At 45.9% G+C, this 26,242-nt stretch overlaps 1 protein-coding gene across 3 annotated transcripts in view; it reads right to left on the bottom strand.

Annotated features, from left to right (window-relative positions):
* LOC131953407 (kinesin-like protein KIF26B) overlaps positions 1–26,242 on the bottom strand; it is a 183,052-nt gene that overhangs the window by 58,960 nt on the left and 97,850 nt on the right. For all 3 annotated transcript variants that reach the window (XM_059316569.1, XM_059316571.1, XM_059316570.1), the window contains exon 8: positions 21,765–21,942. In XM_059316569.1, coding sequence (XP_059172552.1) covers positions 21,765–21,942 — 178 coding nt within the window. The remainder of the gene's footprint in view (positions 1–21,764; positions 21,943–26,242) is intronic.

Here is a 26,242-nt window from a genome sequence, read left to right as displayed (position 1 = left end):
AGACGACCAACCAGACCAACGGGTGACCCACTGTGTTGACCATCCCTCGACCATCAGCACCCAGTGACCCCCTGAGATGATTGTGACGCTGCAATCATTAGGACGACCATCAGGTCGGGAACTAAGTCCCCTCCAGAGGACTGGTGTCTACACGCCATAGTGCCGTGGGGGTGGGGGTGGACGGTGGGGCAGGTCTGTGAAACTACTAACAAACTCTCGGATGACTGGTCGTTATTTCATTAAGTGCTGCACAAACAATGTACAAACAAGCAGACAATAGTGCTGGTAGGCCCACAGTGGGGGTGGGCCACAGTGTGGTGGGCCACGGTACTAGCGGGCCAGCGGAAACCAGGCATAACACGGCCATGGTTGTGGCAGGCCCCGGGCCGGGTCTAGGGTTACGGGAAGATCTCCTATCATCATTTACATCGCTGTCATCATCGGTTGGATGTCAGGCCGAACGCTACCCAATAAGCTCTGGCCCAGTCGGGGGCGTGCCTGCTAAATACAATTAGACGTGAAAACAGGAGCCTGCAACACGATTAGCGGGCACGCGAGGGACAACTCTTCTAATCGCCAGCCTGGAGAGTTGCTTCCCCTAGGAGAGCAACTTGGTGTGAATTATCTTTCCATTGATATCCGGGGTCAAGGAGATGGCTAGTTTCAGTTTGGTTGCTTGGGGTTTGATGGTGTGTGAGGCGGTTATGTGAGGATGTGTGGTTTGTGGGGTTTGGCTGTGTGAGGCGGTTATGTGAGAATGTGTGGTTTGGTTGCTGTGGGGTTTGGCTGTGTGAGGCGGTTATGTGAGTGTGTGTGGTTTGGTTGCTGTGGGGTTTGGCTGTGTGAGGCAGTTATGTGAGTATGTGTGGTTTGATGTTGTGTGGGGTTTGGCTGTGTGAGGCGGTTATGTGAGGATGCTGGGTTTGATGGTGTGTGGGGTTTGATGGTGTGTGGGGTTTGATCGTGTGTGGGGTTTGATGGTGTGTGGTTTGAGACTGTATGTATCATGTCCGTGTGTGTGTGTGTTTGTGTTGGTTGTGTGTGTGTATTTTACTACTGCTGTTGCTGTTGTAACAAAGTGGTTGTATGTACTAGCAAGAGAACTTTCACAGATCACCGTGCACCAAATACAGAACCATATTCAGTACACCACTGTTGACGCGGTTTGGCTGCCTAGATAGGGGTTCTTTAATACCATACAATAGCCCCATCTCTATTGTTTTTTTAGAAATGTCAGAAAAACAATTTCAAGTCCAACGTTATGTGGGCAGTACATCAGTTAAACTCAGGTAAAAGTTACCTACACAAAATCAACAAAACACTACATAAATCTTTAATAATTAAAACCCAGTCAAATATCACCTACACAATACCTACACAAACATAATTAAAACCCAGTCAAATATCACTTGCACAATACCTACATATAACCACACAAATACATTATTTAAACCCTCCAGACGTACAACACTACAATACACTTGACAACAAAGACCGACATAAAAATGGCTAAAGCTCGAGGAATGACAAAGTCAATGGGATTCTGATATTTAATGTGAAAACTATTTCAGTGGTGGTGGGGTCCCAAGGGTACCCACTCGCTCTGTCCGACTTTTGCTCATGACGTCACAGCTTTACGGCAGCCATTTTGATTGTCTAGGAATGTCAAAACATTTCTAGGGCCACTTATTTTATCCCGTCTCCAGAATTTTAAAGTAAAACACGGAGATTTCAAATGTGTAGTTAAGTATGTGTGTGGGGGGGGGGGGGGGGGGGGGGGGGGGGAAAGAGGGCATGTCTGTTTTTTTTCATTGCTACCGTGTCAGTTGTAAAGTAGCTTTGAGTATGTAAGCACGTCAATATGGATTGTTACAAGTTTAAATCCAAGCATTCAACAAGTGTGTGTATCAGTGTTTGTGTATACCAGTGTGTGTAGCAGTATGTGTGTGTGCGTGTGTGCAGCAGTGTGTGTGTGTGCTGTGTAAGTGTGCGTGTGCGTGTGTGCAGCACAGCCAGTCCACGTCTGCAGATAAAAACGGTGAGAGGCAGGTGAGCAAGGGGAGACTACTAGAAAAATGATGCACGTGAGAAGACGAGTAGAGTTGACAGGAAAAGGTGAGCAGCCGGCATTAGCGCGCACGTGATGTGGGGCTGGGTGCGTGATGGCGGAGGATGTGGCGTAATGCAGGCTGAAATCTGGCATGATACAAGACAACATGAGACTTGATACGACAGTCCAACATCTGACATCAAACAACGTCTGACATGAAAGAATATCATACAAATCTGACATTATTCAACATCTCAGTCCAACATTTCTCATACTGCAGTGTTGTTGTTATACATTGCCCACGTTATTAAAAGCGTTTAATATACCCACCTATCTGAGACACAAAACTTGAAATATATTCCGTGTTCGCTTACCTCAAAGCTATATATATATATATATATATATATATATATATATATATATATATATATATATATATATATATATATATATATATATATATATATATATATATATGCCAAATAATCTGTAGCCATAAGGATATAAATATAGATCGATAGCCACAAAGCTATAAATATACCCACAAATCGATAGCCACAAAGCTATAAATATACCCACAAATCGATAGCCACAAAGCTATAAATTAACCCACAAATCGATAGCCACAAAGCTATAAATATACCCACAAATCGATAGCCACAAAGCTATAAATATACCCACAAATCGATAGCCACAAAGTTATAAATATACCCACAAATCGATAGCCACAAAGCTATAAAATACCCAAAAATCGCTAGCCATAAGGTGTGGACCCCCCCCCCCCCCCCACGCCCGTGTACCCAGGATGAAAACCAGATATTTACCATATTTAGGCTCCCATCCAGTAGGCCCCTAAGCAGACGATGAAATCTAATTTCTCAGAGCCTCCCTTGCAAGCCCACCGTGTTTCTATGATTGCAGTCAGTTGCGGCCCCTGACAAATAAGGTTAGAGAGTGTCTCTTTCCACAGAATTAGGACCGGAGCTCCCTCCCATTGCGACACGGCTTGAAGACTAAAAAGACAGGGAGGGGGGTGGGGGTGGGGGGGATTTAGGTCCAAACTTGGGGCCCGGGTACTGTTTTATAAACATTGACGCTGAAGTGAATCATTCACCTCGACACGGGACCACTAGAGCCCATCGAGTTTTATCAATCATCAGAATTCCTGAAGGTCATTTGGTTTTGCTCCCAGATGCTTCCCACGTGAAGGGCGTGTGGGTTTTTGTATCAGAAGGTTGGTGCACTTAGATCATAGGATTGGTGCACCTGTATCAGATGGCTAGTGCACCTGTATCAGATGGCTGGTGCACCTGTATCAGATGGCTGGTGCACCTGTATCATATTACGTTGGTCCACGTGTATCAGCGGGTTGGTGCATCTGTATCAAAACCGTGGTGCGCCTGTATCAGAAAGCTGGTGCACCTGTATCAGATGGCTGGTGCACCTATATCAAAGTGTTGATGGACGTTTTAGCCCCCAGATCAACATGCTAAAATCTACAGCACCCAGATATTCCCAACCACAAACTGCTAAACTTAACGCAACTGTAGGGGGTTATGTGAAATAGTTTTGATTATTGATCATCAAGTTAACACGAGTTGAATTTGATGGTCCCCACAGACAGCGATTTAGACAAGTTGAAAGAAAAAGATCTTTAATTAAATAGATGTGATGATTCATCGTGTCAATGCTTAGAAGATCTAGGGAACAGACCGACTCGACTTATTCATATTCACAATGTAGTTGTCGGATCGTTATTCTAATCCAGGCAGGGGAAGTAATAACCAAGGGAGAGCAGCTTCATGTAAATTTAAGTCCCTGTGTCTATGGTATACTTCTTTATTTTGATTACGGGGAAACTGGGGGGGGGGGAGGGGGCGGTGGCCTCCATTTGAATACGAAATCAAATCAACACCGCAACACAAGGAAACAGCGGTGTGGGGGAACTCGATGCTGTCTTGGTGGACAGTGTGGGGTGGGGGGTGGGGTGGGGGGGTCATGCTACGGATGGGGTGGGGACGGAGTGTCACGCTACGAATGGGGCGGGCAGTGTCACACACGATAGTCGGGGTAGTGGTAGTATCACGCTATAGGGTCAGGGTGGGAAGTCGGGGTGTCACACTAAGGTAAAAAGTGGGGGACATGGGAGGGTCACTTGTGTGAGGGGTGTGGGGACATGGGAGGGTCACTTGTGTGAGGGGTGTGGGGACATGGGAGGGTCACTTGTGTGAGGGGTGTGGGGACATGGGAGGGTCACATTTGTTTGAGGGGTGTGGGGACATGTGAGGGTCACTTGTGTGATGGGTGTGGGGACATGGGAAGGTCACTTGTGTGAGGGGTGTGGGGACATGGGAGGGTCACTTGTGTGAGGGGTTTTGTAGGCGAGGCGTGGATGCCCATAATGTCAGCCACATCATTCGAACATACAGGTCAAGGTCGAATTTAAAGTGGAGCAGAAGAGTCACAGACAACTCCTGCTACAGGCGGGGGTGGTACTAGAGGTAATAGAGGTACTAGATGTATAGCTCTGACGGGTATTGAGAATACTGGATGTATAAATGGTCGCCACCACAACCACACCACATCTACTAGCACCCCCACCCCCACCCATAATCACTAGCCACACACTAATGTAGACTGCACCTGAACTAGAAAAACAAACCAACAACTGAGGTAGATACTGTACAACTTTGTTTTTATCTGACGATAAGGTTCCAACAGAGGGAACATTGCGTTTCGTGTAATGAGTCGAGAGTTGTTTTCAAAATACCCATCAATGGAGAAGCTGATCACACACTGTCAAAATAGAGGCGGACAAAGTCCTACAGATAATCATACACTGTCAAAACATGGGCAGGACTAAGTCCTGAAGATGATGGACACCACCCCACACACAAGACGGGCATCACGTGATATCCACTAAGGTGCTAAAAGTAATGCTCCAGTAAAAAATGGTTCTGGACTAAAATAAGTCAAGGGTTAAGGTCAGATGTTGCTTGATGGTCGGGGAATGAAAGGGTGAGTGTAGAATGGGTATGTGTGGGAGGGGTTGTGTGGGTGTGGGGTGGGTGAGAGTGTGGGTGTGGTGTGGGTGAGAGTGTGGGTGTGGGGTGGGTGAAAGTGGGTGTGGGTGTGGGGTGGGTGAGAGTGTGGGTGTGGGGTGGGTGAGAGTGTGGGTGGGGGTGGGTGAAAGTGTGGGTGTGGGGTGGGTGAAAGTGGGTGTGGGGTGGGCGAGAGTGTGGGTGTGGTGTGGGTGAGAGTGTGGGTGTGGGGTGGGTGAGAGTGTGGGTGTGGGGTGGGTGAAAGTGTGGGTGGGGGTGGGTGAAAGTGTGGGTGTGGGGTGGGAGAAAGTGTGGGTGTGGGGTGGGTGAGAGTGTGGGTGTGGGGTGGGTGAGAGAGTGGTTGTGGGGTGGGTGAAAGTGTGGGTGGGGGTGGGTGAAAGTGTGGGTGTGGGGTGGGAGAAAGTGTGGGTGTGGGGTGGGTGAGAGTGTGGGTGTGGGGTGGGTGAGAGAGTGGTTGTGGGTGTGGGGTGGGTGAAAGTGGGTGTGGGGTGGGTGAGAGTGTGGGTGTGGGGTGGGTGAGAGTGTGGGTGTGGGGTGGGTATTAGTGTGTGGGTGTGGCGGCAGGGGTTAAACAGGTTTGTGTTGACAACGGATAGAGGCCAACTTTGTTTGACAGAGCACATAGGCCATAAAATAGATTGCTGAACAAAGCTGTTTTAGTATGTGCTAGGCGTTTTGAAAAAAAGATCAAAAGTCTCAGATGTTAGAAGTTAGAATAAAAGACCAAACTTTTTCTAGCCGGTAATATTCTCGAACATTCAAGCGTTTCTAATGAGGTCATTTTCTTCCATGCTGTTTCCCTGTGAGTGCGGCTCTCACGAATGTTTGAACCCTTGTAGGTTTTATCTATGGCCGAACCTTCACGGGCGAGCTCTTGGCTTTCATGCGTACACAAACATAGGCAATGTTCCGAGCAGGGGACCTCTCGTGGAGGGGGAGGGGACGTCTCCAGGAGCGGGAGGGAACTTTCTTAACTAGGCCAAGCTTGAATAATTCCAGCTGATTTCTCCTGGGGTCGCAAAATGATTCCATCGTTTGGATTATCCGCAGAACTGGGGCGAGGTCAGCTGTCCTTTCACAACATCCAGAGCCGGGGTGTCTGACTTATTTATACAGGCGGTTACAGAGATCCGGCAAATTCCGGCCAACCGGCAAACTCCGGCACCAGCCTGACCACGAACATTAACTCTGATAGCGGTAAAAACGTATCCGAGCCTGACTTACTTCCCCTCCCGACTTGTTTGTTTACCTCTCAAACGAAGCCGCCTCCATTTCCCCATTCAGCGGGCCGCTGTTTGTTAGTCTGTAGCTGCCATTCGTTCACTCGCTACCTGCTACAATTGTACTTGCAGCTTTGTTACTTTCGGTTTCACGGGTAACTAGCCTCACCTCTGCTCCCTGTTTATTTTCCGCGAAGAAATCTTTGTTTACTTTTGGCCGCGTGCCGCTCGCCCGTGCTCTGGGCGCTCAGCGCGTCAACACGCTGACAGCCAAAGCTCGCTAAGTCGCCTGCCTGCCATTTTTTAACGGCTAATTTTAGACCCTATCACGTGACTCCCGTTACCGTACCTTCATATCCTCATTCTTCTCTCAGATTTTCTCGATTCCCTGGCACATTTGGTAGCATGTTCTTTGGTGTACGACAAACGTAACACTCTGACGCTGAGTCCAAAACATTGTGACGCAGAAGACATCACTTCGTGACGTAGTGCCCAGCTTACTATGACGTCACACACACACTGACGTATTGGGCAACACATTCGTTTTCGGGCCATTGTTGAAAACTATGAGCAGTGTTTCAGGTCACGTGACTGGTAAGTCTAACCAAGTATGACAGGAATGACAGAGGAAAGCAGGACAGCTAAAGACAGCTGATACCGACAGCATCAAGTTGATATTGTGGCGGTGCATGCTATGATGACGATACTATGTTGAGTGACGCATTCGCCAAGTACAAGAATGAAGTATTCACAATGTATAAGACTGTACGCAAGCAGGATTCCACTTTAATGTCCTAGTACCAGTCCTCTAATGTCCCGGTACCAGCCACCCCCCCCCCGTTGTTCTTGTGTTGTGGAGGTTGTACGACGCTGCCAGCATGAGCTAATCTACTCACCAGACGCCCGGGGTTTACGACTCACAACACATGCACGTGCATAGAATGTTTCTATTTCCGGGTCCTTTCATCAACGTACACCTCCATTTACTTTTTATGCATCTCGTCACACCTGACTGGTTTTAACGTACTACAAGCAATCAGCACGCGGTGCCGTGTGGTCGAGTTAATTAGTTCCAGACTACACGATGTGGCAGGTATTAGGTGGGTCTTTGGGTGGGTCTCTGGGTGGGTCTTTGGGTGGGTCTCTGGGTGGGTCTTTGGGTGGGTCTCTGGGTGGGTCTTTGGATGGGTCTCTGGGTGGGTCTTTGAGTGGGTCTGGGTGGGTCTTTGGATGGGTCTCTGGGTGGGTCTTTGGGTGGGTCTCTGGGTGGGTCTTTGGGTGGATCTCTGGGTGGGTCTTTGGGTGGGTTAGTACTAGGTGGGTCTCTGGGTAGGTCTCTGGGTGGGTCTCTGGGTGGGTCTCTTGGTGGGTCTCTGGGTGGGTCTCTGGGTAGGTCTCTGGGTGGGTCTCTGGGTAGGTCTCTAGGTGGGTCTCTGGGTAGGTCTCTGGGTGGGTCTCTGGGTAGGTCTCTGGGTAGGTCTCTGGGTGGGTCTCTGGGTAGGTCTCTGGGTGGGTCTCTGGGTGGGTCTCTGGGTAGGTCTGGGTGGGTCTCTGGGTGGGTCTCTGGGTCTGCATTAAAAGGGTTGTGGGTCGCGACACCGACATAAATGTGGGTCTACTAAAGTTTAACCCCCCCCCCCCCCATAAAGCAAGCCAAATCAACCCCTCCTATAACATTTGTTAGAGTCAAACGACGCCCGACCAAAGCCATTGTTTACATCTAACGACCTCACGTGGCGAGGGAGGTTCAAGTGTGCTAACCCATATCCTAACATCAGCATTGAAGTGTAGGCCCTACTAACCCAAATCCTAACACCAGCATGGAAGTGTGCTAACCCAAATCCTAACACCAGCATTGAAGTATAGGCCCTACTAACCCATATCCTAACACCAGCATTGAAGTGTACTAACCCAAATCCTAACACCAGGCTATGATGGCGGCGTGTTCGTCGGTCAATTATCTTTAATGTTGAAATAACGGTCTCTGTGAGCTGTTTATGGCGGCCCCTCACACGTGGGGTGTTTGCTCAGGTGTGGGGTGTATGGGTATATGTTAATGTGTGAGGTGTGTGGGTATGTGCTCAGGTGTGTGGGTGTGTGGGTATGTGATAATGTGTGTGTGGGTATGTGTTAATGTGTGGGGTGTGTGGGTATGTGTTAATGTGTGAGGTGTGTGGGTATGTGTTAATGTGTGGGGTGTGTGGGTACGTGCTCAGGTGTGAGGTGTGTGGGTATGTGTTAATGTGTGGGGTGTGTGGGTATGTGTTAATGTGTGGGGTGTGTGGGTATGTGCTCAGGTGTGGGGTGTGTGGGTATGTGTTAATGTGTGGGGTGTGTGGGTATGTGTTAATGTGTGGGGTGTGTGGGTATGTGTTAATGTGTGGGGTGTGTGGGTATGTGTTAATGTGTGGGGTGTGTGGGTATGTGTTAATGTGTGGGGTGTGTGGGTATGTGTTAATGTGTGGGGTGTGTGGGTATGTGCTCAGGTGTGGGGTGTGTGGGTATGTGTTAATGTGTGGGGTGTGTGGGTATGTGCTCAGGTGTGGGGTGTGTGGGTATGTGTTCAGGTGTGGGGTGTGTGGGTATGTGCTCAGGTGTGGGGTGTGTGGGTATGTGTTAATGTGTGAGGTGTGTGGGTATGTGCTCAGGTGTGGGGTGTGTGGGTATGTGCTCAGGTGTGGGGTGTGTTGGTATGTGTTAATGTGTGGGGTGTGTGGGTATGTGCTCAGGTGTGGGGTGTGTTGGTATGTGTTCAGGTGTGGGGTGTGTTGGTATGTGTTCAGGTGTGGGGTGTGTTGGTATGTGTTCAGGTGTGGGGTGTGTGGGTATGTGCTCAGGTGTGGGGTGTGTTGGTATGTGTTCAGGTGTGGGGTGTGTGGGTATGTGCTCAGGTGTGGGGTGTGTGGGTATGTGTTAATGTGTGGGGTGTGTGGGTATGTGCTCAGGTGTGGGGTGTGTTGGTATGTGTTAATGTGTGGGGTGTGTGGGTATGTGCTCAGGTGTGGGGTGTGTTGGTATGTGCTAATGTGTGGGGTGTGTGGGTATGTGCTAATGTGTGTGGCTGTGTGGGTATGTGCTCAGGTGTGGGGTGTGTTGGTATGTGTTAATGTGTGGGGTGTGTGGGTATGTGCTCAGGTGTGGGGTGTGTTGGTATGTGCTAATGTGTGGGGTGTGTGGGTATGTGCTAATGTGTGTGGCTGTGTGGGTATGTGCTCAGGTGTGGGGTGTGTTGGTATGTGTTAATGTGTGAGGTGTGTGGGTATGTGCTAATGTGTGGGGTGTGTGGGTATGTGCTCAGGTGTGGGGTGTGTGGGTATGTGCTAATGTGTGGGGTGTGTGGGTATGTGCTCAGGTGTGGGGTGTGTTGGTATGTGTTAATGTGTGGGGTGTGTGGGTATGTGCTCAGGTGTGGGGTGTGTGGGTATGTGCTCAGGTGTGGGGTGTGTTGGTATGTGTTAATGTGTGGGGTGTGTGGGTATGTGCTAATGTGTGTGGGTGTGTGGGTATGTGCTCAGGTGTGGGGTGTGTTGGTATGTGTTAATGTGTGAGGTGTGTGGGTATGTGCTAATGTGTGGGGTGTGTGGGTATGTGCTCAGGTGTGGGGTGTGTTGGTATGTGTTAATGTGTGGGGTGTGTGGGTATGTGCTCAGGTGTGGGGTGTGTGGGTATGTGCTCAGGTGTGGGGTGTGTTGGTATGTGTTAATGTGTGGGGTGTGTGGGTATGTGCTCAGGTGTGGGGTGTGTTGGTATGTGTTAATGTGTGGGGTGTGTGGGTATGTGCTCAGGTGTGGGGTGTGTTGGTATGTGTTAATGTGTGGGGTGTGTGGGTATGTGCTCAGGTGTGGGGTGTGTGGGTATGTAATATTGTGTGTGGGTGTGAGCATGTGCTCATAATGACTGCTCACTCTTAACTTCTACAATAGCTGAGACGGTCAAAAGCTAGCGACAGTCTATACACGGCTGGGCCAAATTTAACACCCCTGCTACTGCTGTTTAACATTCTGGTTTAACACTCATGCTACAGCTAAGTTAAACAGCCCGGCAACAGCAGAGTAAAACAACCCGACTACTGCTGAGTTAACCAGCCCGACTACAGACTACAGCTGAGTTAAACAGCCCGACTAAAGCTAAGTTAAACAGCCCGAGTACAGCTGAGTTAAACAACCCTATCTCTATAAGCGCGTGATTGCTTCTCTCCGCGCGGTCTAGCGGGGAGCCAAACGGCTAAATGCACGTGCCATTAACGGCGCCTAATGCCGCAGAAACAAGACGCGCTCGGCTGCCTGGCTCTCACTGCAAAAGTTCAATGCTGCCTTCTGCATGCAACAGAGAATGTTCTAGAACAGAACCCGCCAGCAGAACAGAACCGATGGATAAAACATTCTTGTACCACATATTCACATACCATCTCAAATATCACACGATATACATGTCCTATAAACAAACAGAAGAATCTCTGTATACAAACAGAACAGGTTCTAAATTTTAAAAAGCATAACATTTTCTATACAAACAAAACATAGTCCATAAAATGTTCTATATACATGTAGAACATGTTCTATATACAAGGGGAACATGTTCTATATACAAAGAGAACATGTTCTATATACAAAGAGAACATGTTCTATATACAAAGAGAACATGTTCTATATACAAAGAGAACATGTTCTATATACAAAGAGAACATGTTCTATATACAAAGAGAACATGTTCTATATACAAAGAGAACATGTTCTATATACAAAGAGAACATGTTCTATATACAAAGAGAACATGTTCTATATACAAAGAGAACATGTTCTATATACAAAGAGAACATGTTCTATATACAAAGAGAACATGTTCTATATACAAAGAGAACATGTTCGACTGTCCGTGAATTGACAAAATATTTCTGCCTGAACTGTATTCCAACTCACAATTTGGTGACTTAGCGAGATTCGTTCTAGTATGAAAGCTACGTCACGTGATATTTTTGAGAGTTTCTCAACGTCCGGTTCGTCAAAACGAGGCTAGTTATTTACCGCTGTAGCTGGATAGGATAGGATAATGGGATATTTGTTTTTTTATCCTCCGTCACATTACGGCAAAGAAAATGGGAAAGTTTGTGGGGTGGGGCAGGGGGGGGGGGGGCAATATTATCTGACGATAGTGGTTGGGTGAGATATAAATATATCTAAACTTACAAAACTGTCACAGTTTTCTATATAAAATGTGACACTTTTGTCATAAATCTCTGAGGTGAGTCGTCAGGTGAGATTAGATCACCAGGTCAGGTGGTTCTCGTCTGCATCACGTGACATTTTAAATTTCATTTTCTTAAGACACAAAACGGCGTGACAGAAATAAAGTGACAAATAAAGTGACAAATAAAGTGACAATAAAAGTGACCAATAAAGTAACAAGGTTTCATCTTCATGACGGGAGTAGGGGGAAGGCGCGGGTGGAGACGTGGTTGGGGGTGCGGGTAGATGTGGCTGTGGTGTGGTTTTGGTGGTGACCATGTACACGTTCAGTGGTCTCAATATGCGTCAGAGCTATTGCCTCAACTATATGTTGTCATCGTGGGACAAAATTGGAACATTGGGACACAATGGGGACACTATTGGGACAAAATTGGGACAATGTCGGGCCAATGTATTTACAGTAAAAAACAAACAAATTATTGTTCAGGCTGTATTTAAGCTTTCTCCGGCAGGTTATTTGGAGTTAAGTCCCCTGCTAACGCAATCATAAAGACCCGGATTTAACTTATGAGCCTAGGGAAAAGATGGCGGAACAGAAAAACATGGCGGGCTTACAAACTGAAACAAAGGAAATGTTTTCACGAACCCGTTGTATTTTGGGGACAAGAAAAATTCCATGTTTTTATCTGATCTCTCAATATGCATGGAGATGTGCGTCCTTTGAACAAGACAAACAGGAATACGTAATTACGGGAGGGGGTGGAGGTTGGGGGGGGGGGGGGGGGGGGGGCGTGACTCACTCTACTCCTGGTCGGACACGCGGACAACACTTAAATATCCGGTTTAGAAAATCCGTCCTAAAGAAGATGACGTCGACTAGGACAGGGGACCGCACGGACAAAGATGCGGGCCAACTCAGGGGCCACAACTCCGGACAACTCGGACAATCACGTGGGCCACTTCAGGGGCCACAACTCACGGAGCATGTCTAAATCTGACCAGTCATAACACCAGCACGGGGACCACGCCCCATTCCACTTGAGTGCTCTCCCCCTGTCGCATAACAACACGGCCACCCCGTGCTGGAAATGAATCCAAACAGCCTACAAACGGAGAGAATGAGCTCCCTTTAGTAGGCCAATTACTGGGCCCGTGTGGTATTTGTTCCAAACGGAGCTGTTCGGTTCTTCTAATCCCGGAGCGGCCCGATGCCCTGATCCCCCCGGGTCCACTGTCCTAATCCAAACAGTCCTGTCATGATCTCACAATGCTTAGAGGACTTCCTTGTCACACATCATCAGGATAATCGCTGGAGTCGTACTCAGCCACATGTGGCAGGCCTCCCACTAACCACGTGTGGCATGCCTCCCAACAGCCCTACCACTTAGCTTCTCTAAGACCAGCAGCCCACTCTCCAGAAGCCCCAACAACCGATCCCTTTAACCCTATAAACCCCAGCAAACGACCCCTCAATGTCTGAGTGATTCTAAAGTCGCAATGACAGTGTAACTCCGTAGGCCTCGCCCATTGGTCAACTTTATGCATGCGTAGATAGGGATGTTTCCGTTATTGTTGTTGTTTTAGGGCAAGTTGAGTAGTGAATATTAAATATTAATCATAACAAAAATATATGATAATAATAACAAAAACAGCAGTAACGATAATAATAATTACAATTATTGTAATCTGCATTGGAAGAAAGACGGTTGTTGGAGGCAAACATTGTGAGACATGGTTTAAAGCCAGGATTGTGGGAAATGGTTATCCGGTGTCGTCAGGGTCCCAGGGCGTCTCAAGAGTCGTTGGGTGGGGCCGCCGTACCCAGTCATGCAAACACGGCCGACACGTGACGCGATTAGAATTGGTTCCCAGATTTTAATTGTCTTTTCGTGTCAGATGTGGACCGCGACCAGCGATGGCAGCTAGTGGCTACACAGTGTGACGTCACCAGGCAGCTAGTGGCTACACAGTGTGACGTCACCAGCTTGCTTGTAACGTGAGCCGCACAACTTGGGGGCCGAGAAGTCTCGGGGCCATTAGCCGGAGCAGGGACTAAACCAAAGCAGAGGATGAAACACGATCCTCCAAACTTGAGGGACTAGGGACCAGCGAATCCATTTGCACGGTGCAGGGACCAATTCCAAGCAGACGATCAACGAAATGGGATACATTCAACTTGAGAGGAAAGTCCACAATACTCCATTAAGCGGATTGTGCACAACTTACCCCCCCCCCCCCCCCCTCACCCCCCCCCCCCCCCCCCCCGCCTCACCCCGACTACTCGACGATATAAAAAAAATATTACTAATAGTAAAATGAAATTAGAAAATATATACTTTAACCAATCTTATGACTTGCCCTCCTAAAGTTTCAAAAGTCACCCCCCCCCCCCCACATAAGCGAAATGTCTAAAAAAAAACTGATTCTTCATCAATATGTTGTAGGTACATGCCCCTCCCACCCCTTCCCATCCCACTACTCACATGTTAAATCCGCCCTCCCCTACTCCCATAGTTTATTCCATAAGCCAGAGACAACCAATAGAAAAAAGAAATGCCATTATTCTCTACACAATAATGTTTTGTTACGTTAATTGATGCCAATTATTTCTTGGTATTGGTATAAACAATCTCTGTATTTACTCTCAACTGTTGACGTCATAAACTGTTTTGGTTTGTATTGTGAGAGGCCTGTAACTAACCAACGGCGTAGACTATGGCTTTCGTTCATTGTTTTTAAACAGACGATAGAAGAAACTGGAGGTTTCACGGTACTTGATATAATTATATCATAAAATATTCACCATCCACTTCACCCCCCCCCCATCCTCAACAAGAGAGTTACCGTTTAAATATGGGGTCCATGTGGGGGTGGGGGGAGGGGTCACCACGTACGCGACATGAATTATCTATCTCGTTTTTTCTTACTCGTTAAACATTTATGACATTTTTATGTCATTTCCAAACCACGTGATTCCCGTCCCAGCATTCCACGCGACACTTCCCTAATCCCGACATGCATTAGTGGGCCGGTACTTGCCCGTGAGCAGTGACCACACGCCCGGTGTGTGTCGTCTGCTGGTTAGATGAGCATTACACAACAACAGGGGGGGGGGGAGGTGTCACCCGATCGTCAATTTAATGGCCGGGAAATGCGTGAGCTTTGTTAATTGAACATAAAGCCGGCACAATTGTCACCGGCATGCGACATGCAGCAGGAGTGAATCAATTGATTACATTTATTAGGACAACCGGCGGACGACTGAACCGGCAGACAGCACAACCGGCAGACGACAACCGGCAGACGGCTTAAGCCCGAGATTTGCAGTTTGGGCTGGCCAGATTTTTTTCCAGCGTGTAGTTTATGGGTGGCAACCTTGAATGATGAAGTGAAGGTACGGAGGGGGGGGGGATACAAATGGAATCTTGACGTCATTGAACACATGACGTCATTGAACACATGACGCCACCATGTATCAACGTTATACAAACCATCACGATAGACAACACATGACTTAACTAAAACAAACGTCGAACACAAGTTGAACTAAAACAATACCTAATTAAGACAACTTGAACTAAAACAATACCTAATTAAGACGCAACAAATGAATGTAAATACGGACGCGCGGGATCTATAGAGGTGACAAGATGACAAACGGAAGCCGTTCGATATTTCTGGAGCATGCGCAGAAGATGAGGAAAAGGCCGTATTGCGTCAAGTAATTAGGAAGGGATGTATCGGTAAGTCGGGGTGGGCGGGGCTAACGTCAGTCTGCACGTGCCCGTGGGAGCATCCACAGTAGTGGCTCTAGTGGTGGATACAAACATCCACAGTAGTGGCTCTAGTGGTGGATACACAAACATCCACAGTAGTGGCTCTAGTGGTGGATACACAAACATCCACAGTAGTGGCTCTAGGGGTGGATACAAACATCCACAGTAGTGGCTCTAGTGGTGGATACACAAACATCCACAGTAGTGGCTCTAGTGGTGGATACACAAACATCCACAGTAGTGGCTCTAGTGGTGGATACACAAACATCCACAGTAGTGGCTCTAGTGGTGGATACACAAACATCCACAGTAGTGGCTCTAGTGGTGGATACACAAACATCCACAGTAGTGGCTCTAGTGGTGGATACACAAACATCCACAGTAGTGGCTCTAGTGGTGGATACACAAACATCCACAGTAGTGGCTCTAGTGGTGGATACACAAACATCCACAGTAGTGGCTCTAGTGGTGGATACACAAACATCCACAGTAGTGGCTCTAGTGGTGGATACAAACATCCACAGTAGTGGCTCTAGTGGTGGATACAAACATCCACAGTAGTGGCTCTAGTGGTGGATACACAAACATCCACAGTAGTGGCTCTAGTGGTGGATACACAAACATCCACAGTAGTGGCTCTAGTGGTGGATACACAAACATCCACAGTAGTGGCTCTAGTGGTGGATACACAAACATCCACAGTAGTGGCTCTAGTGGTGGATACACAAACATCCACAGTAGTGGCTCTAGTGGTGGATACACAAACATCCACAGTAGTGGCTCTAGTGGTGGATACACAAACATCCACAGTAGTGGCTCTAGTGGTGGATACACAAACATCCACAGTAGTGGCTCTAGTGGTGGATACAAACATCCACAGTAGTGGCTCTAGAGGTGGATACACAAACATCCAAAATGTGGATATAGAGGTGGATACACAAACATCCAAAATGTGGATATAGAGACAGGACTGCAGGCTCTTACCCCCCCCCCCCCCTCCCCTTTGGACATTACCAGTTCGCCCAAATTTCGTCATTCGTCACACATTGTATCAAGGGTGGTCTAAAGTTCTCCTTCCTCCAGTGTTCCTCCAATGTTCCTCCAATGTTCCTGCTATGTTCCCCCAAAGTTCCCCCAGTATGACACAACCCAGCCCGTGAGTACAGTCTTCCTTTAATGCCAACACAACCCGTGAGTACAGTCTTCCTTTAATGCCAACACAAACCGTGAGTACAGTCTTCCTTTAATGCCAACACAACCCGTGAGTACAGTCTTCCTTTAATGCCAACACAACCCGTGAGTACAGTCTTCCTTTAATGCCATTCCGTTTCCCCCTACGTCAAATCGATCCTGACGATGTCAAGCGAGGGAGGGAGGAGGGGAGGAGGTAATGAAAGGAGAGGGTTCGGGCCATGGACGCACCCACCGAAACGGATTGAGTTTGGTGTTTTGTGGGGGGCAGGCCTCATCAAAATGGTGATTCATAATTTTAAAGACACGGTGCTTTAAATGGATCCATTGATTGGGATTCCTGTGGGAAGCGAGATGTGGCACCGAGGGCCGGACAAAGAGCAACAGATCCCAGAACGTCTTGAGTGTCAACTCGTGTCGGGAGTCTCATGCTAACACGATGTTAACACTGGATCAATGTTAACATTTGGTCACTGGTGACACTAATGTGGTGACACTTGCTGAATGTTAACATGTGTCAGTGGTGACACTAAGTGGTGCCACTCGCTGAATGTTAACATTCGGTAGATGCTGATACTAAGTGGTGACACTCGCTCAATGTTAACATTCGGTAGAAAATGACACTTGCTGAATGTTAACATTTTGTCAGTGGTGACACTTGCTGAAGTGGTGACACTAGCTGATGTGGTGATATTTGTTGAATGTTGACATTTTGTTAGTGGTGCAACTATCACTCACAACTTGTTGATCCATCATCCTACAGTAGTGTGTCACTATGTTAAAACACGATGAAAGTTGACACGTGGTGAAATGTTAACACTTTAGCGATGTTAACATTTTGATCAGTGGTATCACACGATGTGTTTTAACACATGTAAAACGTAAAATGTTAACACTAGACCAACGTTGGGACGTGGCTCACATTTGCATGTTCAATCTTAGCGGATGTGAACAGCCAAACAAAGTATTGACGAGATTTACAGCAGACACCTTTGATGAAAAGCATGAAGATTTACAACAGACACCGTTGATGAAAAGCATGAAGATTTACAGCAGACACAGTTGATGAAAAGCATGAAGATTTACAACAGACACCGTTGATGAAAAGCATGAAGATTTACAACAGACACCGTTGATGAAAAGCATGAAGATTTACAACAGACACCGTTGATGAAAAGCATGAAGATTTACAACAGACGGCTTTGATCAGACGTACGATGTATATTTATGCTAAGATGTAGATTGTCGTTAGACAGGAGCGACTTGATTCATTGTCATTTGGCGCCAAATCTGGCACTGCAAGGGGCCGTAATTCTGCGGCTAGCGGAACCAAAGATGATTCCCTCAGATTATCCCCCTCGTCAGAGACCATCTTCTGCCTACACTAATGGCATTGTCCTGGGCATCTGCAATGGGTCTTGGTTACATTCTGCCTTTATCAAGTGTGCTGGGCATTTTGTTTAGAAAACTTGGACTCGTCCTACAAGGTTCAGGTCACAGTATCGATTCCAGCAAAAAGTATCGCACACATTGGTATCGATTGAAACGTTTGTTTAGTTCTAGAAGTTTCTGTTGTGTTGAGTGGATTAGATAAAAAAAAACAAGGATGTGATGAGCATTTAGTAGCTGGGGACATGACCACACCAGCTGCAGTAGTGTAGGTGAGTAGAGTCTCGCAGTTTCTCGCTGTCTTTGAAGGACACGAGAGCAGCATACACAAGATGACATACCTGGTCTACTGGGTTCTAGCGTGGTGACGTCATCCTACAGATAATGCGAGCGTCTTATCACCCTACAGATCGATGCTACTGGTATACGGGGGTGGGGGAGGGGAAGGAAGGAAGGAGGGGGTGGGGTGGGGGGTGGGGGTTGGCTGCTACAAAAACACACGGTCATGTCGGCAGACGACTGGCACCAGGGGGCCCAGGCTGGAATTAAAACCATGTTTTCCGTATGCAAATACCCGGGGTCAGACGGTTAGGGTGGGAGCTACAAGAATTTCTAATTAATGCTGAATATAAATTATGGGGGGGGGGGGGGGGGGGCGAGGGGGCGCGGGTGGATTTGATAAACACCTCCACATGCGGAAGAGACGGGTGGAGTTAATGAACACCCTTTAGACAGGGGTGGGGTGAGTTTGATAGGCGCCAGATGAGGGGGCGAGCTGCTGGATGGGCGAGCACATCTGCACCATCATGGCATGCACACCTATGGTATACCATCCATCTCTTCCATCCACATCTACCATCCTACATAAGCGTATTGCCATCTTGTTTCTGCCCATCTTTATGTAACCCCAGTTTTAACACGGCCGATAACTTTTTATTTTGTTTTCTTAGTGCATGTAGTGAGCTCCATCGAACAACGGCGGTACTGAGTACATCAAGGTACAGACCTACGGCAAGTAGTGAGGTCAATCAGGTACTGAGTACATCAAGGTACAGACCTATGGCATGTAATGAGGTCCATCTGGTCCTGAGTACATCAAGGTACAGACCTACGGCATGCAGTGAGGTCCATCCGGTACTGAGTACATCAAGGTACAGACCTACGGCATGTAGTGAGGTCCATCAAACAACGGCGGTACTAAGTACATCAAGGTACAAACCTACGGCAAGTAGTGAGGTCCATCTGGTACTGAGTACATCAAGGTAGAGAACTACGGCATGTAGTGAGGAAGGGGACATAACACTTCGTCATAGGCTAGAGAAGTTGGTGGGTTGAATAGAAGGGGACACACTGGTGTAGTGTGCGACACACTGTTGTAGTGTGGGACCCACTGGTGTAGTGTGGGACCCACTGGTGTAGTGTGGGACCCACTGTTGTAGTGTAGGACACATTGGTGTATTATGGGACACACTGGTGTAGTGTGGGACACATTGGTGTATTATGGGACACATTGGTGTAGTGTGGGACGATTTGCACCCCCCCCCCCTCAAGATTTCGATTTGCACCCCCCCCCCCCTCAAGATTTCGATTTGCACCCCCCCCCCCCACAAACTTTCGATTTGCACCCCCCCCCCTCAAACTTTCGATTTGCACCCCCCTCAACCTTTCAATTTATTTTTCCAACCCATTTTGGCGCCCCCTAAGGTCGGCGCCCGGGGACATATGTCCCCCCACGCCCCCCCCCCCTCGCTACGCTACTGGTGTAGTGTGGGACACGCTGGTGTATTATGAGACAAAAAAACGAAGAAATGTTTCAATGATGCTGATGTTGTACAGTTTTAAGCATACTTTGATTTTTAGAAAATTCTTTTTTTAACTTTGATATGCTCGTTTTGATGTTTATAATTTCATCAACATTACAACATAACGGGTTGAAGGTCATGCGGGTTGAAGGTCATGAGGGTTGTGTCAGACACGCGACTGTCCCAGAGGAGTGTGACGTCACACTGGCCTTGTCACGTGATACCCGCAGGTGGCGGTTTAAAAAAAATGGCGGTGCTTGAATCTTCATATAGCAACAGGATGGAAGCGACGCAGTCAGCAGTTTTAGGGACCACGTGATCCTGGAACCTTGGTGTCACGTGACATCTCGTTCACAATGGTGACGTCATAAGTCAAATACGATACGTTTATTGCTTGTAAAAAGTGCAACAATTCTGATAAAACTGTTTTGTTTTCCTCGGCAAACTTCACATCTAAAACTTTAAAATCCCCTCTTATCTGGAGTTGTCTCCCTGCTGGACACTGTGACGTAGCAATGTTTGAGTGGACTTCAATGACGTCACACTGACGTTTCAAAACCCGGAGTCACGTGACGGATAAATCCCATCAGCCAATCAGCGCGGGCTTAGTGTCCACGTCACGAGCCGGACGTCACGTGGTAGGGGAATCTAACCCTCGGTCTAATTGCGGCTCCACTCAGCATTCCCTACAAACCGGAAGTTGCCGTGATTTTCCGGCACTTGCCAGGCGGGACATGTGTGTAGATGAGGCGAGGACCTGGCGAGGTAAAGAAAGCTGGCCCTGCACGCGCCAACTAATTTAATCCAGCAGACGAGACTTAGCAGCAGATTCTAACATGAAAACACAAGCAGAGCAGACGGCTTTGAAATGCATGCCAAGAAAAAAAAACATTCTAAAAAAATTTCAGCTTTTTTTTTGTTTGCATTAAAAATTCAAGGATTGTGTAACAGGCTTAGGAGAATGAGGGGTGTGTGGAGGGGGGTTAGGGTTGGGGGTTCTGACCGGTGGAGTTAATGCTGACGTCATTTAATACAGTTATCAGCCTCTAACCCCCCCCCCCCCCACAACCTAAGCCACTAAATGTGTACATTTAGTACACGTTGTAATTTAGAACACGATGTTTTGTGTGATGAAGACTGTGTATTTTGTTATTTACATGACCCGTTGAACACATCTGACAAGGTTTGTTTACAGATACAAGTGAAATGTGTTTACAGATACAAGTGAAATGTGTTTACAGATACAAGTGAAATGTGTTTGTTTACAGATACAAGTGAAATGTGTTTACAGATACAAGTGAAATGTGTTTACAGATACAAATGAAATGTGTTTACAGATACAAGTGAAATGTGTTTACAGATACAAATGAAATGTGTTTACAGATACAAGTGAAATGTGTTTACAGATACAAATGAAATGTGTTTACAGATACAAGTGAAATGTGTTTACAGATACAGGTAAAATGTGTTTACAGATATAAGTGAAATTCGAACTAAAGATAGGGTGTGTTAAAATGTTGAAGTATTTTAAATGTAAGTGTATAAAAAACGTATTTTAAAACAGGTAAAATTATTAAAGCGTAATTAAATGAAAATCTAAATGTGTACAATTTAAAATAATTTTTAATTGTTAGTTTAATTAAAAATGTAAATGTAATTTATAATCTACACTTCAGAATTTAATAATAGTTTAAATGTAGGGCAGTTAAAGATGTATGTGTAATTAAAATTATAAGTGTAATTAAAATTATAAGTGTAATCAAAATTATAAGTGTAATAAAAATTATAAGTGTATTTAAAATTATAAGAGTAATTAAAATTATATGTGTTATTAAAATTATAAGTGTAATTAAAATACTGGACAGATGTCACCACGGTAGTTGCCATGACATGTCATCAGTGACTAGAGTCGCTATGACGTCACATGACACACATCAGCTTCAGGCCGAGAAAAGACGTGTGACGTCACAGGAAATAATTGGGGAGCAATGAGGCTGGAATGAGAGGGGGAGGATGAGAGAGAGAGAGAGAGGGGGAGGATGAGAGAGAGATGGAGGATGAGAGAAAGATGGTGCTAATAGATTTTACCTTTCCCATGCCAGGGTTCTGCAGCCTTCCACCGCTCCTCAGTAGACATGGCGGGGCGGGCGGGGGCGTTAATCGTATGACGTCAGAGAAATTCGTGGGGAAAGTGGGGAGGGCAGGGAGGGGTTCTTGATCCTGAGAGTGATGTCGTTTTTTTTTCTTCCCGAGTTTTTGGGCAGCTCTGTGGATGAGAATTTTAACGTTAGTCAACAAGATTTTAACGTTAGTCAACAAGATTTTAACGTTAGTCAACAAGATTTTAACATTAGTGAATAGACATGATTTTAACGTTAGTCAACAAGATTTTAACGTTAGTCAACAAGATTTTAACGTTAGTCAACAAAATTTTAACGTTAGGCAACAAGATTTTAGCGTTAGTCAACAAGATTTTAACGTAAGTCAACAAGATTTTAACGTTAGTCAACATGATTTTAACGTTAGTCAACATAATTTTAACGTTAGTCAACAAGATTTTAACGTTAGTCAACAAGATTTTAACGTTAGTCAACATGATTTTAACGTTAGTCAACAAGATTTTAACGTTAGTCAACAAGATTTTAACGTTAGTCAACAAGATTTTAACGTTAGTCAACAAGATTTTAACGTCAACATGATTTTAACGTTAGTGAATAGACAAGATTTTAACGTTAGTGAATAGACAAGATTTTAACGTTAGTGAATAGACAAGATTTTAACGTTGGTGAAAAGACATGATTTTAGCGTCAGTGATGTGGGTTTTAACGTCAGTGATGTGGGTTTTAACTGAAATCAACAAACTAAAACGTCAACACTTTGTGTGTGTAAATAAAACATAGTTGCACAACTCTTATCATCAAGTATCAACACAACATGTCGTAAAGCGCTAACATAACATTTCTACATACATCTAGACATACACGCTATCTGACCAACGACAGGTTATATGTAGGCCTATATGTATAAGCGTGTATATGTGTGTAGATGCAGGCCTGAATGAGATAGACGCCCCCTACCGTCACCAAAGTTGCTTTGTTTATTTTCTCGTCTAAGATGAAGGCTGATGTTTTTTATGATAGTTGGAGATAGGAGACCAAACTAGCTAGATATTAGGCTCTGTTTTTGTTTGTTTGTTTTTTGGTTCTGTTTTTGTTTGTTTGTTTTTTGGTTCTGTTCTTGTTTGTTTGTTTGTGGTTCTGTTTTTGTTTGTTTGTTTTTTGGTTCTGTTCTTGTTTGTTTGTTTGTGGTTCTGTTTTTGTTTGTTTGTTTGTTTGTGGTTCTGTTTTTGTTTGTTTGTTTGTGGCTCTGTTCTTGTTTGTTTGTGGTTCTGGTTTTGTTTGTTTGTTTGTGGTTCTGGTTTTGTTTGTTTGTGGTTCTGGTTTTGTTTGTTTGTTAGTGGTTCTGGTTTTGTTTGTTTGTTTGTGGTTCTGTTTTTGTTTGTTTGTTTGTGGTTCTGTTTTTGTTTGTTTGTTTGTGGTTCTGTTTTTGTTTGTTTGTTTGTGGTTCTGTTTTTGTTTGTTTGTTTGTGGTTCTGTTTTTGTTTGTTTGTTTGTGGTTCTGTTTTTGTTTGTTTGTTTGTGGTTCTGTTTTTGTTTGTTTGTTTGTGGTTCTGTTTTTGTTTGTTTGTTTGTGGTTCTGTTTTTGTTTGTTTGTTTGTGGTTCTGTTTTTGTTTGTTTGTTTGTGGTTCTGTTTTTGTTTGTTTGTTTGTGGTTCTGTTTTTGTTTGTTTGTGGTTCTGTTTTTGTTTGTTTGTTTGTGGTTCTGTTTTTGTTTGTTTGTTTGTGGTTCTGTTTTTGTTTGTTTGTGGTTCTGTTTTTGTTTGTTTGTTTGTGGTTCTGTTTTTGTTTGTTTGTTTGTGGTTCTGTTTTTATTTGTTTGTTTGTGGTTCTGTTTTTGTTTGTGGTTCTGTTTTTATTTGTTTGTTTGTGGTTCTGTTTTCGTTTGTTTGTTTGTTTGTGGTTCTGTTTTTGTTTGTGGCTCCGTGAGAGTAGGGAGATACATGCCTCATTTACAGGGTTATATTAGATCAGGAGGGATGTATTACTGCTATATTGCTACAACTGGGTTGGTACATCGGTACAACTGGGTTGGTACATCGGTACAACTGGGTTGGTACATCGGTGCAACTGGGTTGGTACATTGGTACAACTGGGTTGGTACATCGGTACAACTGGGTTGGTACAACTGGGTTGGTACAACTGGGTTGGTACAACTGGGTTGGTACAACTGGGTTGGTACAACTGGGTTGGTACAACTGGGTTGGTACAACTGGGTTGGTACATCGCTACAACTGATACATGGGTACAACTGGTAGAAAGGTACGACCAAAATATGGGTACAAATGGTAAATGGGCAAAATGAGTACTTTGGTACGATCAGAGACAAGACGAAAATAGCTGGTACAACTTAGTTCGTGTACAGATTATGTTTGATAATATTTGCCAGGTTAAGTAAAATCCGGTACAATTGAGCCGGGTACGGTCCATGTCAGGTACAGTTAGAAAACAAATCTGGTACAATGTAGCAGCAAGAACTAGCCGGCTTATGACGTCATCTGGCGAGTTACTGGCGAGCCAGTGTCGAATGACTGGCAACTGTGGCGAGTGGCCAGATTTTTCCATTGGTTCCGGATCCGGGTCTTTACCTGTCAGCGATCCGAAGAGGAACATTTAACAGGGTAATTACGGCGGGTCGAAGACAGTTGAGGCCGTCAGACACAGGCAGGGAGGGGGGGGGGGGGGATTGCCAATCACCATTTTCATGGGGTGGGGGCAGGGGGGGGGTACGGCGGAACTGTTTTGTCAGATTTTTTAACATGAAGTTTTTTTTTAAACCGGGAATTCCAGGACAAGTTTGAACCGCGACTTGAAATGTTTGGAAATCGGTTTGTATTTAGCATGATCACGTGACGAATGTTTTAGGGCTACACGTGGTCAAATGACGCCAGATGTAAACAAGATTAGCGCGCGCGTACCACGTGGTTGAGGTCACAACAAAACAGAAGTGTGCGCTCTGGAACGGTGGCTAAAAATAGAACGTTAATCTGTTTTCATTGCCGGGATTAAGGAACAATTTTAAACAAAATTTAACCGATAACAGCTCTTGAAACTATTCAAAACAAACTTCAACCTATCACGGCGCATGTTATGTAAAGCAGGGTATGTGGGCATGTGGCATAGCTGCACTGCGTCGTGAAGCCTAGATACACAGCTATTCGGGCAGATACACAGCTATTCGGGCAGATACACAGCTATTCGGGCAGATACACAGATATTCGGGCAGATACACAGATATTCGGGCAGATACACAGCTATTCGGGCAGATACACAGCTATTCTGGCAGATACACAGCTGTCCGGGCAGATACACAGCTATTCGGGCAGATACAGCTATTCGGGCAGATACACGGCTATTCGGGCAGATACACAGATATTCGGGCAGATACACAGCTATTCGGGCAGATACACAGATATTCGGGCAGATACACAGCTATTAGGGCAGATACACAGCTATTCGGGCAGATACAGATATTCGGGCAGACCTTGTTCCGTCTGGTTTTGCCCAAAGCTCAAGACTCTGGGTTTTTTGGAATCGATTCCTGTGTTGAGCTAGCAAGCGCGGTCGATACTTTATTGTAATCGATACCGAATACATGAAATCGATTGATGAGAGCACTAGTGAAATATTGACACGGGGGAGTAGCACGGTGCGGTGTGGTTAACCACACGATGAGATGGTGTTAACATAGGTCAAGGTCAAACATCTGACTCGTGGTAGGTAGTCTGTGGTCAAACAACCGGATGACACACATGGTTCTTCCGGTCAAACATGCGTTCTTCCGGTCAAACATACGTTCTACCGGTCAAACTTTTCATTCTACCGGTCAAACTTTTCATTCTACCGGTCAAACATGCGTTCTTCCGGTCAAACATACGTTCTTCCAGTCAAACATGTGTTCTTCCGGTCAAACATATGTTCTTCCGGTAAAACATACGTTATACCGGTCAAACATGCGTTCTGTCGGGCAAGTATTTCATTCTTCCGGTCTACCAATGTGTTCTTCCGGTTAAATAATGTGTTCTTCCGGCTTCCGGGCAACTAATGTGTTAAGCCGGTCAGACAGTGCGTTACTGCCGGCTAAATGCCGTGTGCTGTATGCCAGCAAGCGAGTCTGTGTTTTGCTCCGTCCCCTCCCCCAGACTTTGATATCTGATCCTTCAAGCCCTCGCCCCACCCCTCTGACGTCACACGACACCCCAGTTAATTAACCATCCCCGTCGTAATTGGATCAAATAATGTTACATCATCGCTTCAAAAGCATCCCTATCAAAGCCGACCCACGCGCCTAGGCCCGCGCGGGCACGCCCGAGTGAGCAAGATAAATGCACGTCTAACTGCCACGGGATGGAGTTAATCCCGTCCTAATCAGGCATCCAGCCACGGGCCGAGGCTAATCAACATAAAACGGATTTCTCGTTTGCTCTCATATATCTATAAAAAAAAATA

The sequence above is a fragment of the Physella acuta genome, unplaced genomic scaffold (assembly GCF_028476545.2).
Source record: "Physella acuta isolate Inbredline_101_S28 unplaced genomic scaffold, ASM2847654v3 ptg000920l, whole genome shotgun sequence".
NCBI lineage: Eukaryota > Metazoa > Mollusca > Gastropoda > Physidae > Physella > Physella acuta.
The sequence above is the reverse complement of the archived record's forward strand: the minus strand, read 5'-3'. Positions and strand labels throughout refer to the sequence as shown.